Consider the following 20,069-nt stretch of genomic DNA (forward strand, 5'->3'; position numbering starts at 1 on the left):
TTAATCATTACGTACATTAATTATTTTCAATAACGTTTTAAAATCGAAAGGATTCAATATTTGTTCTGGTTATCGGTTATTTCGAAAATAAAATCCTGGACGTCCCCATCACTACGTATCTGTCATGTCTTATCATAATATTATTTTATTTCTGTCTTTGGAATAATTCAAACGTCAATGTCAATGTATTATTATTTGTGATGTTTGTGATTGGTACCAATTGGTACATAAACTTATATTTTGGCCGGCTGTTTCTCGGTAGTTTTGTATTGTATTTTTACCCACAAAGAATAATTAATTAGCGTCGTTAGATTTGTCTACGGATGATAAACTCACTTCATATTTTAGTCCTCGCCAATAGAAATAAATATGGCTGCACGCAGTAATAATATATTCCTGAAATCATTTTGTTATATTGTATCAGTATTCCTATATTGTGAATTCTTAATATATTATGTGGTTCTGTTGCAGGTAAGCAAATGTGCCTTTTTAATTTGGTAAACTTCTCGAGAATTCACTGCATGCAAAGGCTCTTTAAAAAAAACAACACACGATTTCAAATTAATTATCTAACGAAGACAACTATTTAAATCGGGGGTTTAAGTAAACATGCACAAAATAGGTTTTTAGGGTTTAGTTTTCTGTTATTTTAATAATTTGTGCGTATTTCCTAACCTTTAAACTTAACTTTGGTTGAGAAAAAATGGAACTTTAATTCATATTTTACCATCTCCCACCACATAAATAGTTATTTCTTGTAGTAATTAAGTTTAAACCAAGTGCTGTTTATAATTTTTTTGCGTACTTAGTGTTCAGTGGAATTCAACAAGATTAATGGTTATTTTATTACAAATCACAATAAACTTGTCGAATTCTGTTGCACGCTTAGTAAGCAAAAAAACTATAAATAGCTCTTGGTTTCAATTTGATTACTACAAGAAATAGTAATGTACCCAAATAATTACAATTGAATTTGTGCACCATTTCTTGAAAGATGTACTTGTTTATAATTGTGTTTACATCCAGACTTTAAGTTAAGCCTGTGACAGACCACACTACAAGTGTGCTATTCGTGGCTTCTCCTATTTCAGCTTATCGCTCACCATACATTCCCATTGGTAGTGTATGGCGAGCGAAATGTTGAAATAGACCAAACCATTATGCGTATAGCGTAATGTGTCGCCTACCTTAATCATTATTTGTTGTTTCAGTCACTATACAATTTACTGAACAATAGTGCACATTAAAGTAATCTTTTAGGATTGGTGGCCGCGCTTAATATGAACATAAATAAACAACACCTTGATTCAACTAAATTACCATAAAGCCTGTGTGACAGACAACGCTATAAGCGCGCTATATTTTCATGTCTTGGCCTCCTATAGCATATCGCTCGCCAAACATTTTCATTGGTGTATGGCGAGCGATATGCTGAAATAGGCCAATCTATGATGTGAATATCGTAATGTGTCGCCTACCTAGAAGCAAACTATTTATATCCAGGGGGGGGGGGATGGAAAATACCGCATTTAAAATTACAATTAGGTGAAATTTAATTTGCTTTTGTATGCGATATAAATGACTTTCACAAGAATTCCATTGAATCAAAGTGATATCTATATAAATAAAAATTTAAATGTTCATTTGTTCAAAATCTTATATCTTTGAAAGTTCTTTACCGATTGCTTTGAAATTTCGATACAACGTTGCATTCGAAGACGCGTTTTTATATACCTGTATTATATAAATGTCACCTGTGACAGGTAAAAACATGCTTTTTTGGAAAACAGCGCAATCAAATCAATGTTGGACAAATATACATTTCTTTAAAAACAGCGCCATTTATTGAACGTAAAAGTAACAGACACTATTGTTACTCTATCTGCACAGACACACACTCACAGCAACACATGGCAAAGTACAACTAGTTTCAAATAAAATCTACAATCATACTAAGCGCGGCCAGCAAATCTTAAAAGTTGCCCTTATTTTATGCTAAACCCATTCATATATTTTGCAATTATGTGTATTATAATTTTTATATTATTATTTTAATGTAGTCTTTTCTAATTCCAGTGTGATTGGCCAAAATTGGACAGCCGTATTCGTGTAGGGAATGACAGGCCCGTGTACGCCATGTTCTTGGCGGATACGCACCTCCTAGGCAGACGGAATGGCCACTGGTTTGATAAGTTAAGAAGGGAGTGGCAAATGCACAGAGCTTTCCAGACCGCCATCACACTGCACAGGCCCCAACTTGTATTCATACTCGGTCAGTAATAATAATTGTTATTTATGAACTTTTTAAACTCAAACAAATTATAATTTAATGAAGGTCCTTCGTTGTCCACTGTCATAATAACCAAACAACAGAATTTCTCTAGAGCCAACGAGTGTAACAAAATTGATATATTTTTTTAAAATCCAGACGTGATTAAGTAGGTACCTACCTATATACAAATATATAATCTATGGTAGGTACCTACTTAATCTTAAACTTTTATTTGCTTTTTTTTGTTTAAATTTAGTACTTTACTGTTTACTATTGCAGGCCATTTTAAAAAGAGGAACTATCAAATCAAGTTACATCCTGTGATGTAAACAACTAGCATTAAATGAGACGTTAATTATTTTCAGGTGATCTTTTTGACGAAGGATTATGGTGCAGCGGGGAGGAATTCAACGAATACGTGGATCGATTCTATACCTTGTTTAAAGTCCCACATGAAACAAAATTATATATAGTCGCGGGAAACCATGATATTGGTTTTCATTACAAGTAGGTTATATATTTTTACTATTTTATTGGAATGTTTTTCTGTGGTAAATGACTCTTATGCAGACACAAATAAAAACTCTAGTGTTTGCTTGAATATATCGACATGCTAACGATCGCATTGTGCATGCCCCTCTTAACCTAACTCAGTGGCGCACTCAGGATTTTGTCTTAAAGGTAAACGTAACATACGTTATAATCTATGCGTTCATAGATGGCGTTAATTTTTTTTTTAATAAAGATACACTTTTTGCAAGCTATGCTTTAGAATGTTCAGACGAATTATTTGTTTGCGTGCGTACTTACGCAATGTGAAAATTATTAAATACTTGTCTGTACAAAAAGTTAATTCTTTCAAGAAACAACTTTTAAGAACAAATAATTCGTCTTAATATTTTAAAGCTTATAACTCGGGGGCCGAGTTAAAATAGTGAAAATATGCTCTGCGTAAATATTTAATAATTCAATTATAGTCATTAATATAAAACATAGGTTTTACCGATGTTCTTACGTATATGTAAATTTCAAAAAGTCAGAATGCATTATTAGAGACCCAAAAATGTTGCATTTTTTGTCCTATCTACCATATTGCCACTTACATTAATTGAATCATCTTTTTTTAGTTATTTTAATTAAAAATCTCAATATATCGTTTTTCAGACATATTTTGACTATGAATCACAACTTCACTTTTTCAAACACAACTGGTCAAAAAAGATAGACAAACATTCCCGGGTTACGAATAACCTGACAATATTTGAAAATATTCTACTATCACCACTATATTCAATTTGGTATATTATTTGGTAATTCAATATATCATCCTATATTCAATTTGGTAGGCGGGAATGGGTACCGCCGCCCTGGGAACCATTTATTGGATGACCAACACCTCTGCCACAGGTCACCCCAAGTGGTTCGCTACGTTTGGTGACTTAGCAGGGGTGCCCGGGTTCATGGGTTAAGGTTTGCCCAGGTCTTGGTGGCGGGTGCGTCGGCCCACCTTCTGCGTGGCGGGCCGGTTGGGAGATGCTGGTTGAGGGAGACCCTTTACAACCGGTTACCGCTGTCCGGGCCGCTCGATAGTACAGGGGCCCGACCCTCAGGCTCACGACTAAGGGTGGGCTGCCCCATCAGCGAGTGTAAAAACCCCGCCACTGCTGTTGTGCCGGTTCGTGACCGGAGGGGACCCAGCAGCAGCGTTTGGGGCGCATTGGATGCCCTCTCCAGCCGGACTCTCCCAGCCTATCGCCTAGCACCGCAGTGGGTGGGCTGGAACCAAACGCTCATCACTCCTGGACAGCCTGAACCCCATATTCCTACCCACCCCTCACACCTTTCCATTCCAGACCTTCCTTTCACTTCATACCCTTAAAAACAAAAAAAAAACAAAAAAAAAAAAAATTAAAATCATGAATATACATAAAAACAAACATAACATCTTTACAGCGGCGAGTAGCAGGCGTCCCCGGTGCGGGCCAAAACTGTTGGTAAATTTTGCCAACATTCGCGGCCTGCACACAAATTTAAATTCCGTCCATCACCATCTTTTGTCCCAACGTCCCAACCTTCTTTTCCTATCCGAAACTCAGATAGCCGAGCCGCCAGACTCCTCCTATCTGGACTGCCCGGGCTTTACCCTCGCAAGCAAATTCCGACTGAAAGGAGGAGTCTGCCTCTATAGTCGAGCTGACGTCAACTGTGTGCGACTATTGAGTCTGGAAAACTCCAGATTCGACGTAATGTGGGTGCGCGTCAATCTTGCCAGTACGGCAAGATTCTACGCATGTCTATACCGCTCACCGAACCATAGCGAATCAGACACTTCCGAGCTCTTCAAACATTTGAGCGATACTATTGATGATCTCTTGCCCCGCTACCCTTCGGCCGAGTTTGTTGTTCTGGGGGACTTCAACGTTCATAACGAACCATGGTTGAAGTTCTCAGGCCCAACGGACTCGGCTGGCCGACAGGCGGAATCCTTTGCCATTTGCTACGGATTAGAGCAATTGGTTCAGGAGCCTACAAGGGTTCCTGATGTCCAGACTCACCGCTCCAATCTGTTAGACCTATTCTTAACTACTGTGCCACACGGTTATAAGATTGACGTCACAGCGCCTCTGGGATCATCTGACCACTGCCTAGTGACGACATCAATCCCCGTTAGCCTCAGACCAACCAATGAGAGGCTGAGGAGAAAAGTGTGGCACTATAGGTCAGCAGATTGGTTCGGTATGCGGGCCCATTTCAATGCTTTTCCGTGGTCAGCTGTTTGTTTTCGGACTTCGGACCCTTCAAGATGTGCCCAGGAGATTGGTGAAGTCATCAAATCGGCGATGGATGGCTTCATACAATCGACTACTAAAGAAACTGGTGTGGGCTCAAAGCCGTGGTTCAGTCGACAATGCTCCGAAGCAGTTCGACGAAAAAACGCGGCTTACCGAGCCTACAACACATCTCGAACGCCCGAAAGCAGATCAGCATACAACAAATCGGCAAAGGAATGCAAGAGAATCATCAATAGGTCAAAATTCGAACACGACCTGCAGATCAGCAAAAAGCTGGCTGCCTGCCCGCATGGCAGCAGAGCATTCTGGTCGCTTGCGGGCTCAATAGGTCGAAATTTTTGCAAACCCAGTTTGCCACCTCTTACCAGACCTGACGGCTCACTAGCAAACACCGCCACCGAAAAGGCAAACCTTTTAGGGAAAATGTTTGCGGAAAACTCGACCCTCGACGACGGGGGTGCTGTTCCGCCGTCGGTTCCTCACTGCGGCTTCTATATGAAAAAGCTGAGGATCCGGCATCGGGATGTACTCCACGTCATACGGGGGCTCGATGTTAACAAAGCTAGTGGACCTGATGGAATACCTGCCCTGGTATTGCAGAGGTGTGCTGCGGAAATAGTTCCAGTTTTGACAAAGCTCTTCAAAATGTCCCTGAAGTGTGGCACTGTGCCCTCTGGTTGGAAAAAAGCGGTAATTCACCCTATTCCCAAGAAAGGTGACCGCTCCAACCCGGCCAACTACCGCCCCATAGCGATCACATCAGTTCTGTCCAAAGTGATGGAACGTGTGATCAACGACAAACTGCTCACATACCTCGAGAAGAACAAAATTATCAACGACCGTCAATACGGATTCCGGCGGAACCGCTCGTGCGGTGATCTTCTCGCGTATGTGACGCATGTTTGGGGGCGGTGCCTGGAACGTCACGGTGAGACCCAAACGGTCGCACTAGACATATCCAAGGCCTTTGACCGGGTCTGGCACCGAGGACTTGTCAACAAATTGCATTCTTACGGACTTCCCGCATCCCTGTGTACGTGGATTGCTGACTTTTTAAGGGATAGGTCGATTCAGGCGGTTGCTGACGGTTTCACCTCTTCCTCGCACTCCATAAATGCTGGCGTCCCACAGGGATCGGTTCTGTCTCCGACTTTGTTTTTGTTGCACATCAATGACCTTTTGACATGTGCACCGATTCATTGTTACGCGGATGACAGTACAGTTCATGATAGCTTTTTGTTTGACAAGCCCCCAAAGGGCACACAAACTCCAACGGCTCGGAGGGCTTTGAAGCAGAGAATGGACGGTTATCTCGAGAGTATTTCCTCCTGGGGTAAAAATAATCTCGTCGAATTTAATGTTTCAAAGACCCAATCCTGTCTGATTACGTCTAAAAGGGATCCAAATGATAATCTAGTCTCCTTCAACGGAAGCAATCTTCCGAACAGGCCTTCCATTGATATGCTTGGTGTAACTATAAGTGACCAGCTCAGGTACGGGGGCTCCATCGAAGCTAGAGTAAAGTTGGCCTCTCAGAAGCTGGGCGTACTGTACAGGGCCCGCAGATACTTTAATAGTACACAACTGCTCACCCTGTACAAATCGCAAGTGCGCCCTACTGTCGAATTTGGCAGCCATCTCTGGTCTGGAGCCCCAAAATACCTGAAAAAAACCCTTGACTCTGTGCAGAAACGGGCGGTCCGTTTGATAGATTCCCCAATCTTAACAAACGGACTGCAATCTTTAGAGCACAGGCGTCAGGTAGGTATGCTGTCCTTGTTCTATCGGTATTACAATGGAAGATGCTCTGAGGAACTAGCGTCATTGATCCCTTCGGCACCGGTGCGTAGTCGGGATACACGCCAAACGCGCGCCCAACATTTGTACACAGTTGACACTTGTCACATGAGAACGGGTCGCTTCTATGATTCGTTCTTAAGTTCAACAGCTCGGCTGTGGAACGAACTGCCGGCCTCTGTGTTTCCTCCCTCCTACAACATGGGACTCTTCAAGACCCATGTTCACTCCTTCCTCTCCACAAAAAGACCCTCCACACAGCATCCCCAAAGATGACATAGGCCCTGAGGGAAATTATTTTCTTCAGGGCCTCCTGTGTGGAGTAAATATAAAAAAAAAAAAAAAAAAAAAACCACAGTAAGCAGAAATGTTGCTTTTGTTGTGATGAAGGACTTAGCCAGTCCAGGAATTGAACGCTTAACGCGTGGGTGGGACCCGATAGTGATACCAACTCAGCCGAAATTTTTCGTTTGCGAGGTGTAATCCAATGACTGGTGATTCACATACAGACAAAATTATATGATCCTCGCAATGCGCAGTTCGTTTCTGTAATAATTTTCGTGCCACGAGATGCAGTCCGTAATACTTGTGTGAAAAAGATTGCCCATGAGTTACAATATAACTCCAATGATGTATACTGCTTGAGACAATATTTACCAAGTGGGTCAATCCGCACCAAATCATCCAGAAAATTTTGGATTTGTCACCCACCATCTCAGATTTTGATGAAACTTTAAATTTTTAATCCTTCCATATAGATAAAAAAATATACCAAATTTTACCTTCCTACCTCAACTCGTTTTTTTTTTATGGGCAGTTGAAGTTTGGGCAAAATAAGCGTTTTTACATATTCCGAGCACTCCGGAAGAGCTTGTACCTTCAATGAAAAAAAATTGTATCTTGGTCATTTATAGTGCAAATGCAATGAAAATTTTCAATATTATCAAGAAAACTATGCTGATTGCAGAAAAAAATAAATAAACCCTTTACATTTATCTACTTGACTTTAAAACATTACCAAAAGTAATTTTTTAAGTAATTTTTGGGACGGAAAAGGTACTTTACAAAAAAGCAATATCTCGGGAAGGTACAGTGTTAATGAAGTAATTTTTTTTTATTCATATCTACAAATAGCATAGAATCACATACAAAAATAAAATTCATGGCATTTTACTTGCTTCAATAAATAAAATCCATTTTAAACTTTTTTCAAACTTTTTGTAATTTTTTTTTTATTCTTATCTACAATAAACATAGTACAACCTAAAAAAATAAAACTCCTGGTATTTTGTGTGCTTCACAGTGTAGAAACGTTTTTAAAATGAGAAATCTTAATCATACAGAATTGTTCCAAGTTTTTAAAAATCTAGATACTGTATTTGCAAATAAAAAAAGTCAAACTTATTCGGTCCTTTACAACATGCTGGTAAGCTTGCAATGTAAGCTTAAGGCACCAACAAAATAATGTACCTTGTTCCTTACCCTGAATGCATACACCATAGCAATATTTTATAACAAGATCAACTTTTTAACTCTTTTCAATACAAAGTTAACTCTTTAAAAAACAAATACAATAAAAATAAAACAGGCAATGTAGGATTAGGTTAAATGAAAGTACATTACAATAATATTGTTTACAAATAAATGTTCAAGTTCATTTTTTACTTTTATTCTTGATCTGACCCATAAGATGGTTGAACTTTTGATCAGCATGATGAACGTCTTTTTCAAGAAAGTAGTAAGCTCTTCCTGAACCTTTTGTTGTGGGAGGGTCAACGATATTAAAAATATTTTGTAGTGGAACAAAACAAATATCTTCTTTTTGATGTGGCCAGTAAAAGGATGGAGCTGGGCCAAAAGGATGCATAAACTTGATTGATACATCACACTCGTCTTCATCTTTGGAAACCACAAGTCCAAAAAACCAATGGTTGTCATATACGCAAGCTACATAAGAGTTTGTACAAATTTGTACCATACTTAGTTGCTCAGAGCGATTTCGTTCCCCACTGAAGTTAAAAATCAAAGCATAATCTGAATCTGAACTTATCCTTTTTGTGCCAACTTCATTTTCAGACAGAGGAACAAAGCAGTGGAAACCTCGAGTGCCTGGTATTGTTTTAGCTTGTGAAAAACGCTGCTATAATTGTTGCCTGCAAGTGAATAAGCTTTCTTTTCTCAGCAAGTAAAAATATATATTTTCTACTCTCGACTGACAAAACTTAAACGTTTTGTCTACAGTTGTGATAGTGTTGCCAGGGCCAAGTTGCAAACTTTCTCTAGTTAGAAGACGTTTTACTGTTCCACCTATTCCATCACAGGGAGATTTCCCATGACTCGTAGCAAAAAACGACCAACATGCTTTCAAGTTGAAGTCTTTTTGATGGTGACACAGATTTAAAAAGTTTTTGCAGTTTTTATATTGCGCTGCGCAACCATCAGTAAAATAATGAACACTTTGAATTTGGGGAAATTTTTGATTTAAAAATTGAGCAACAATTTTTTGAGTTTCGTAAACGAAACTTACATCATGTTCCAAGTCATCTGAAATTACACACAAGCTTGACACTGTGAGATCTTTGCCAGGCTCTTCACAAGTGTAAATTACCACTGGGTGGAGTGAACAACTGTCTTGCGTCCAGTGGTAACCCTGGACTTCATTCTGGATAACATAGGAGAAGTTTTCACTGAAGTCTAATAACACAACAGCTTCATTTATCTGAAGCTGTGCTTTTAGGGACTCTTTGAGATATTTTGATTGAGACTTTGTTATAAAAGAATGAGGAAGAAGTTTTACAAGACTCTTCACAAGATGTTCTACATATTCATGAAAGGGAACTGTAACTGAAACCTGCTGTGTTCTATCAGTAGTTACCCATGCACTGTATGTAATTTCATCTTCTTGGTCCCATTCTTCAAATTTTTCTAACAAATGTTTCTTAAGATTTTCACTAGATGTTGAACACTTATCGCAATGTCGAAGCATACAGTCTCTATTGTTCTTTGAGCACACTAAGCAGTCCATTAAATCATTGTACGTTTCTTCACTGTCACAAGCATTAAGAAGCAACACTACATTTTGATGAATTGCACAAACGCAGACAGAATGAGAGCCTGGAGAACCTACTGGCACACACCATTTGGGACGCAACCAACAAAATTTCGAAATCCCAATTTTTGAAGCAGGGTATTCAAACTTGAAGGTAGCATAAAGTTCATTCAGGTTACAAAGCAATAGTCTTTTTTGTTCATAAACATTTTTGGTTATGCTAACTTTATCTTTTTTCCCTGGCATAACACGAGAAAATTCATCGTTTTGGTAGAAATTTTTAACCAAAGTAACTGTTCCTTGGTCTAATGGTTTTCCTTTTTTTGGATCAGGTAAAGCAATGATACCATTTTCATTTAGTAGCTCTCGTGCTTTACGAACTGAGTATTCACCAACACTGAATTCTTCAGCAACCTTTTTTCTACTCCACGAAGTTGGAGCGAGAGTTAGAAGCTGAATTCTCTCACGGCGTGTAACTTGTGTTTCCAATTTTTTTTTTAACCAACTCAACAAGCCTGTCCATGTCATTAGCTTTTTCTTGAATACATCTTGGTATTTTTGCATCACATTTTACTGGGGAAAATTCTTTTTCTAAAACTTTACTTACTTTTTTCTTTAAGGTTGAACAAGCAGAATCTAACTTCCGTTTAGCGTAACTAGACTTACTGTGGGATGGTATTGCATGTAGTTTAAATGGAGATTCTCCAATGTCAGTTAAAGAAGTGTTGATTTCTTGTAAAAAAATTTCTTTGTTTAAAACATTTTCAACTTCACTTATGTCTTCTTGAAAAGTGTTAAGCTCTTCAATTACATTGTTAAGGTTTTGGCTCTTACTAATTTTTGCTCTGCATGCATTACAAATTTTTTGTCCAGGGATTGCTTTATTAGTTACTTTTAGAATGGTATTAATGTTCTCTGAAAATTCCAAGGATACTGTTTTTAAAGTTTTTGTAATTTTCCTTTTGTGGCTTTGGAACGGGTCAAAACAAGCTTTTTGAAATGTTTCATATTTATTTAAGTTAAATATTCTGTGGTGCTCACAAATGTTGAAAACCAAATCTGTAGATACAAAACTTCTTTGTTGAATAAGCTTTTTTTCAAATTCACTTAACAAATCCACACTCGTTAATTTCTCTGACTTAGTATAACTTTTTTTGTGACATTCAGTACCATTATGTTGTCCCACACTACATTTAAGTAAACTTGTTTCGATTAGAGACATTTTAACAACGTACACCATAACATGAAACAATTACTGTATTTATATAGATGATCACTGCTTTGAAGCTGACTCAGAACTAAGCATGTCAGAGGAAACAAAGCATGTAGTATCCTGCAAACTTAGTGATGAGGCAGATAGTAATTTTCATGTTCTGTCTTGTTCTTGTTGCAGATACATCATTTCCATGTAGTGACTTGTCTCTAGGACTGTTTCTTTGATATTAGTCCATTCATTCAACCTATATTACTAGCTATATACCTAAACTATAACTTGCCCAATTACAAACTAAAAATAGATATAAAAAAAATCACAAAAAGTTTGAAAAAAGTTTAAAATGGATTTTATTTATTTTTGTATCTAGATTTAAAAAAACCTAGAACAATTCTGTATGATAAAGATTTCTTATTTTAAAAACGTTTCTACACTGTGAAGCACACAAAATACCAGGAGTTTTATTTTTTTAGGTTGTACTATGTTTATTGTAGATAAGAATAAAAAAAAATTACAAAAAGTTTGAAAAAAGTTTAAAATGGATTTTATTTATTGAAGCAAGTAAAATGCCATGAATTTTATTTTTGTATGTGATTCTATGCTATTTGTAGATATGAATAAAAAAAATTACTTCATTAACACTGTACCTTCCCGAGATATTGCTTTTTTGTAAAGTACCTTTTCCGTCCCAAAAATTACTTAAAAAATTACTTTTGGTAATTTTTTAAAGTCAAGTAGATAAATGTAAAGGGTTTATTTATTTTTTTCTGCAATCAGCATAGTTTTCTTGATAATATTGAAAATTTTCATTGCATTTGCACTATAAATGACAAAGATACAATTTTTTTTCATTGAAGGTACAAGCTCTTCCGGAGTGCTCGGAATATGTAAAAACGCTTATTTTGCCCAAACTTCAACTGCCCATAAAAAAAAAACGAGTTGAGGCAGGAAGGTAAAATTTGGTATATTTTCTTATCTATATGGAAGGATTAAAAATTTAAAGTTTCATCAAAATCTGAGATGGTGGGTGACATGGCCTGGATGATTTGGTGCGGATTGACCGGGTTCAAGTAATTAAAAACCACTGCAAGCTTCAAAATACTACACATCTTGTTGGTAAAACTTCTATATACGTATTTATTTATTTTATCGGGCTCGGGCGCTTGCCCACCCCCCTCTCCCGTATGCGTCACTGACCTAACCTAACCTAACCCAAGATCGTTCCTCTTCTTTTACTGTAGGCGTGTCGATACAACCACGAAAATACTAGTAGTTTTATTTTAAATATATTGTACTGTGCAAACAACTTTCAATTATTGTATTTTACGGCTAAGTATAACAGTCAAGTACCTGTTTTTGTATGTAATAGTAGAATGATAAAGGCTTTTTCAACAATATGTTAATGTGCTTATTGCAGTGTGTCTCCATACCTAGCCGGCAGATTTGCCCGCAAAATGGATGGTCCCCCAGTTCAGATGGTTTCTGTTAGAGGTAACCATTTTGTGCTGATAAACTCAATGGCTATGGAGGGGGATGGATGCTTTCTCTGCCAAAATGCAACTTCAGCCGTGAATAACATTACATGTAGGTATTTCAACTTTTTTCAACACTTTTCCACCTAGCAACCATATTTTTAAGTTTAAAGATTCTTTGCTCTTAATGAAAATAACCTTTGGAGCATAGTTGCTTTGACCTCAGGGCCGGCCCTTAGCCAAATGGCGCCTGGCGCTAGTAAAAACCTCAAGGGCGCTGTGTTAGGTGTTAGGTATTATCATCACCTTGGTTTCTTGGCTCTTTGGCTAGTCGGCGTATCATGCTGCTCGTTTTCGGCTTAGTACAATCACATTATTTCTGCTAAGTATTAAAATATTCACTCGAGGAGCGATTGGTGTCATATCACATGTTTCATGGTGGAAGACTTGGCCAGCTAAGGAAGTGAACGCACGATGCCTGTGTGGGACCCAAAAGCGATGTCAAAAAGTCCTCCACAACACAGGTGAACTCCTAGCGTGGAGGACAATATACTATACCATTGTTTAACAAATATATTAAAGCATAAATAAAAAAAAAAAAAAAAAAAAAAAAAAAAAAGCGATGAGCGATTGGTGTTATATCACATGTGTCGTGATGGAGGACTTAGCCAGCCAAGGAATTGAACGCACAACGCCTGTGTGTAACCCAAAAGCGATGAGCGATTGGTGTCATAAATACAATTACAATGTGACCTTAGAACGGGGTACCCCAGTAAGGACACATTATCTTATATAAAAAATTGTTAAATAAAAAAAAAAAAAAATAAAAAAATATACATTTACCACACTATTCAAAATATTACTACAGAAGTATATCGAAAAAAAAACACTAATATGCAGCGTTTTTTAAAAACAAGTGAATTTTTAAACCTTTTATCCTGAATCACCTCTTTCTGATAGGGCTGCTCAAACGCAAGAAGAGTTCAGAGATATCATGGGGGGTACATTAAAGCCGACGAAAGGCTAATAAGACTTGGCCCACCTTGCTCCTGTAAGTTCAACTGTAGCAAAAACTTTTAAAATACAGAAAGAGTGGAAATTTTCAAAAAATTTTGGAAACTTTACGACAAGCAGCTGCAATGGAACTTTGTGGTTAAATAAATATATAACAAAGGAGAAGAAATGCCGTGCACTCACTAATGAGTCAAAGCACAACCCCCAGCATAGATAATTACAAATATTTGGTGCCACAAAGGTCGATATTGTCATTAGAATTCGATAAGACAAATGTCTGTAAAATATTGTCGTTGATTACTCTTTTTGTGGGAATGAAATATGGCGGATCAATGGACGTGCAACAAGATAACAGAGGGGCCACAAATATCATTATTTACGAGGTGTTGAAAAGTATGACACATGTTCAATCATTTGTACCAGTCGAATCACGTTAAATTAGAAAAAATTTGACAAGGATCAATTAAGATGGCCGTCTCTGCATTGCTCGGATGCTCTAATTATTTTCTGAATGGTAACCCTGACAAATACACGAAAAGTGACATCCGAACGACAGTAAAATGTTCTATTTCGGTTTCCATATGCCTAAAAAAGCAATGCAATGCAAGCAGAGCATTACCATACATTCAAAAACATTTCGTATCTGTTAGATGAACAATACAGAAGCCATCATTCTGTATTGCGATGTAATAGGGTTTTCCCGCAATTAAAAAAATATCGACATAGTTTCTGACGGTACAATCATATGTGCAACTTTCGGCTTTCAAACCATATTAATATGTCCTCAAAGTAAGGCTAGTATTTTTTACTATAAACGGGAACTGTCAAACCTCAATTTCACTGCATGATATGGCAGCTAGACATGGGATGTGCTGTATGTGGCACGTAGGCATCATTGCATGAGATGGCAGCTAGGCATGGGATCTGCTGTGTGTGGCTCGAGGGTATCTCAAAAAGAGGAACGAAAGAAGTCAGCAGTTGTTTTCTTGATTTAATTTTAAAAAAAGTTGAAGGGGGTTGAAGGAATTCCCATTCTGGTCAGATAAATGCCCTTGACAGAACTGAAATCCAATGGTTTTTATCCTGTACTTGTTAAGCACTATAATTCATTGCTTCTTAGAAAAGGTTCGCACTTAAAATGAGGGAGATAGTGCAGTAACCGAAAGCGCAAGTGCTCCGATGATTTATAGTATAGCTAGATGAAAGGAAGGTTCTCGTACTATTGGTCAAAACTGATGGAAATCTCTTCGAAGTTCGAGATATCATGTCAAAATAACTTTTACTACTCTAAGAGAGAGTGAAAGAAAGAACATTCATCTGGAATTCAAAACAACCTCAGAAAAGAGTTGCAGAACATCATTGTTCGCAATGCCAAAAGGGATTTTCAGTTTGTCGACATCGATCTTCGTACGGCAATTATGATGCCCTTTGCCAATTCAAAAAGATAAATACGACCACCTTAGAAGTCTTTGTAATTCCGCAATTGTTTCTGAACAATATCACGTGTTCTATGAGACCATAACATGGGGAAAAATGATCTTGCATAATAATTATTGAAGTCAAATTAAAATATTGCATCTTATTCCCCGTTTTTTTTTTTTTTTAATTATTTTCATTCAAAACCCAATTCTTATGTATAACTAAATAAAGATGCTTTTTAATACAAAAAAAAAAAAAATTAAAAGTCTTAGGTCGTATATCTGACAAATATTTATATTCAAATTCCAAACAATAAAGTCTATAGATCATATATGACACAAATGTTTCACGCTATCTCTGTAGAACAATGTCTTATTCAAACAACTCTTTGTCCATAAAAAAACGTTGGATGTGTTTTTACTCGAAAACAACAAAAATGTTACTACATATAAGAAACTTTAAACAGCTCTCCTGCAAAACTACAAAATTGCACATCTGACATTGTTCTTTGGGAGCAGTGTTTTTTTATCCATGACCTGATGCGGAGTAAAATCAAAGGAATATTTTGTCCATGACAGGTCATGGACAAAATATTCCTTTGATTTTACTCATCAGGATGCAGAGTAAATTTAAAGGGATATTTTACCGATGACCTGATGCAGAGTAAATTTAAAGGGATATTTTGTCCATGACCTGATGCAGAGCAAAGTCAAAGGGATGTTTTGTCCATGACCTGATGCAGAGTAAATTCTAAGGAATATTTTATCCATGACCTAATGCAGAGCAAAGTCAAAGGGATATTTTGTCCATGACGTGATGCAGAGTAAATTCAAAGGGATATTTTGCATTTATTGAATTTGTATTTTAGGTCTCTTTACAATTTGTGTATACTTTTCAGCAACTTTGCGTTGTATGAAAGGAACAAACACTAGGAAGTGTGATCGTCTATCACTTCTGGAGCGCTACAGCAGACCTATTCTATTGCAGGTTTGTCACTATACAATACACAATAATTCCATCTTCTAATTTACCATGCACATACTTTGTGGTACATTTTTTCAGATAACTGATTTTAAATCAAATCAATTCAAAACTCGTAATCAAAGTGATGTAAATATTTAGGTGTTTACTCACACACTTAACTTAACCTTACTTATTTAACTTTATTTACCTAACTAGAACTACTTAATTTAACCTAATTAACTTAACTTTTAACATTACTGTCCAAACGGGAATACTTCCTAGGTAGGACTGTAAAAAAATTCTCAATAAAATTGCCAAATAATGCTTTCTGCACTAAATAAATTAAATGCTTTACTTAATTATCTTTAATTACCATTCATAAATTATTAATTACTCAGCTTTAATTACTCATCTTTAATTACTCAACTTTAATTGCATACTTCACTATTGTTTAATTTTATTTTCTTGATTATACCTTATTTGCAAGTACAAATCTCACCACCATAGCCATCAGGGCTGGAGCCCCAAAATACCTAAATACCCAAAATACTTGATTCTGTGCAAAAGATGGTGGTTCGTCTGATTGACAATCCGTTGTTAACAGATCGATTGCCATATCTAATGCACAGATGCATTGTGGGCATGCTGTTCTACAGGTATTTCAATGGAGCCTGCTTGAATGAGCTAGCAGCATTGATCCCCTGTGCACTGGTGCACGTACGTGAAACTCGACAGACATTTGTGGAACACCTATTCACAGTTGATGTTGGCTTCATGGAAACCGGTCGTTTCTTCAATTCATTTTTGTATAATTTTGTCGCATGTGGAATGAGCTACTGACATTTGTTTTTCCTCCTACATATAATCCGGGCTATTGATAAATCATTTCCTACAGCCCTGGTTAACAACGCTGCTCGACCTGGCGGCATTCCCCTGTCTTGACACTGTGCAGACAAGGGCGCTCTTGTGAGATGTAACATAAAAAACAGAAAAAATCTTCATGGGGCATTGCTTGATTAGCCGCAGCATTTCTTATTTTTATCCGTTTCTTTTCAGCACTTCCCGATGTACAGGATATCCGACGAGGTTTGCACCGAGTCAGACGCCGTCCCGCTGCCCGAAAGAAGCGTGAAGTTCCGCGAGCGGTGGGATTGTCTGTCCCGTGAGTCAACGGAGTATCTGGTGGACAGCCTAGAGCCGCGCGTGACGCTCGGGGGACACACGCATCACGCTTGCTACATCACGCACAACTTCGGCTCGCCGGGACCCGATCTCAAGAAGATGGTCGAGTATTCGGTGCCGTCGTTCTCCTGGAGGAACAGGGATAATCCCAGTTTTATGCTGGTGAGTGAGAAGACTTGTATTATTATTTTTTCTATTACATAATATGAACACTGTGCACCGACACATAAAGAGACTACAGTCTTGAAGCGAGACAGACTCCCATGTGGTCCTTGAAACGGTGGTTCGGAAAAGTGGCGAGTTGAAGTGATCCATAGATGGTGGAAATGAAGGGAGATATGGCATGGAAGTTTGTCAAACTGTCGAAGAGATATAAATAAACTGCTCAGACCAAGAAAGAGGCGGAACCATTGAAAGTTATGAGTTTGAAGTGTAGGTAGAAATAAAAGCGGGGTGCTACTGTGTGTACATGCAATTTGCAGTAGTATGGGTGAAGATGTAGTCGACACTTTTGTATGCTTGGTTTTATATTAATAATGGTTGATGGTCCATCTCATTTTTGTTACCATTTTCATTTGTTGAGATTTATCACCAGGATTTGTAATCTGGTTTTATTATTTAATTACCTAAATTTTAGTTGAGTGTACAGGGTGGGGCAAAAGTAATCACCCGATGTTCTTTTGCTGTAATTTTTTAATTTGTGGCTCGAGCAGTGTGCGCCGTTGCACCGTCCTGTTGGAACCACGTATTCTCTAGTCCCAATTCATCTAATAGAGGAAGAAAAAATTCTGTAATCACGGCTCTGTAGCGCGCGCCGTCCACAGTTGTTGTTTGGCCCGCGGCGTTCTCAAAAAAAAATGGCCCGATGACTCCTCCAGCGTAAACAGCACACCAATCAGTAACTTTGAGCGGGTGTAATGGCTCTTCGTGGGTGATACACGGATTTTCGGTGCTCCAGAAACGATTATTTTGTTTATTCACGTAACCGCTAAGATGGAAATGAGCTTCATCGCTCATGATAATTTTCGATGGAAAATCGTCCACCTCTTCGTTGAGATTCAGGATGGCTTGAGCGTAAGTTATATGCGTTTGGCGGTCAACAGCTAACAGCTGATGCACTGTCTGCACTTTGTAAGGGAACATCTTCAAATCTTTCAGCAAAATTCTCCGTAGGGACCGCCGGCTAATGCCCAATTGCTTGGCACGTTATCAGGTCGATGTTCCGGGCTCATCTTCGACATCTTGGGCAACAGCAGCGATATTCTCAGCAGAAAAGCTGCTCCGGGAGCGGCCAGCCTTGGGAACATCTCGTGTTGTCCCAGTCTCTTCAAGGCGAGTGGCCAAACACTGCAGTGTTTGTCCAGTTGGTGTAGGATGGCAAGGAAATCTGCGACGAAATTCACGCTGCGCCAACAAAACCGAAACGAATTGTTGCGCAAAAAAATGGAAACAATTACTACGCATTCTTGCGGAGTAAATCGATTCATGTCTTGTCGATTTGTATTCTGCGTTTTTTTACTTTTTTTTCTTTTTTACTCACAAATGTAAAAACTGAATTGACATTTGGCGCCATTTGCAAAAGTTATAACTTTTTTCAATAGGGTGATTACTTTTGCCCCACCTTGTACATGGTGTCCGGAGACTCAAGTGGAAAATTGGTGAATTTAGTCGATTTTGTGCTATAACTTTTATGTTTTCTAGTAAATCGAGTCCAGAGTTAGAATTTTTTGTCTAATTTGAATAAAATCGGTCACTAGGAGATTAATATCAGCTGTTTAATGTCTTTTAAATTGCATCGAAGCGTAAACCCAACTCGGAAAGTTATTTAACCCTTTAGTTGCCGAAAAAAATAGAAAAATGTAAAAAAAATAATCAAAATGCTCCGATTGGCAGGTAGATTCAGTGGTGGAGGGGAATGGCTCTGGACTGGGTCGCCGGAGGTGGCGGGTTCAAATCCCGGCACAAGTCAATTAATCACAGATGGCCTCGGAGGTGGAGGGGGTTTGGCTCTGGACTAGATCGCCGGATTAAATTAAAATAATTTGTGTTATTTCACAATTTACTCATTTAAATAGTATGTAGTATATTTGCGGCACATTCCAAACTGTAAGATACTCCCAGTATCGCCCTGGTGTAAGACCACCATTCAGAATTGAAACGTTGCTTGAAATGGCTTTGGCCGTGTTTGGTGACCAGATACTTTAATAATAATTAATAGCCAGGTACTTTCACCTTCCTCTCCCCATATCTTTTCCCTCCTCATTATCTTTAGCCTCACATCATATCCTAATTGGGGATGCCATAGTCTCAATGGCTCCAAACGGTTGGGAGCAGTTTGTGCGTGGTGCAGTTTCAAGTATTTTTGGGTTCTCCATGTGTTGTAGATTCACCAGCTTCCCGCTTGTACTATGGGTTTCCAGATACCATGTATTATAATCTAATGATGTTCTTTTTTATTTCAGGGGGTCTTTTCTCCGGATAAATATAAAATAAGCAAATGCTTCACGCCCAAGGAAAGCACGGTGATACGATTTTACATAATATCCGCAGTTATCTTTGTGGCTTTTATCGTAATATATTTGAAGAGGAAATGCAGACTTCGAAGAACATATTACAAAAAAGAGAGTTACCATTGATAACTTCAGAGATTATATTGTAATACGTATTATTATATCAGACGGCTCATTGTTTTTAAACAAGTGCATTTATTTTTTGTATATGTTTATCACCATCAAAATATGATATTCATCAAGTAATTTTAAGCTTATTGTCATAAACATTTTAATGATATTATATTCACAAAGAAATATATTTTATTTAATTGCACGAGAAATTATTATACCTTAGATAATATGTACTACTTTATTATTGATTATATTTACATGAATGCAAAACA

At 37.9% G+C, this 20,069-nt stretch overlaps 1 protein-coding gene across 1 annotated transcript; it reads left to right on the forward strand.

Moving 5' to 3' along the window:
- The first annotated feature begins 172 nt into the window (after positions 1-172).
- PGAP5 (Per1-like protein PGAP5) lies at positions 173-20,069 on the forward strand. Its single transcript, XM_089631374.1, has 7 exons — positions 173-471; positions 2,077-2,272; positions 2,638-2,779; positions 12,541-12,707; positions 15,927-16,015; positions 17,048-17,335; positions 19,636-20,069. The coding sequence occupies exons 1-7, from the start codon at positions 370-372 to the stop codon at positions 19,807-19,809; spliced, it is 1,158 nt and encodes a 385-aa protein (XP_089487500.1). The 5' UTR covers positions 173-369; the 3' UTR covers positions 19,810-20,069.

This window comes from Hesperophylax consimilis, chromosome 4 (genome assembly GCF_061612785.1).
Source record: "Hesperophylax consimilis isolate HC1 chromosome 4, BYU_Hcon_1.0, whole genome shotgun sequence".
In the NCBI taxonomy this organism is placed as follows: Eukaryota; Metazoa; Arthropoda; class Insecta; order Trichoptera; family Limnephilidae; genus Hesperophylax; species Hesperophylax consimilis.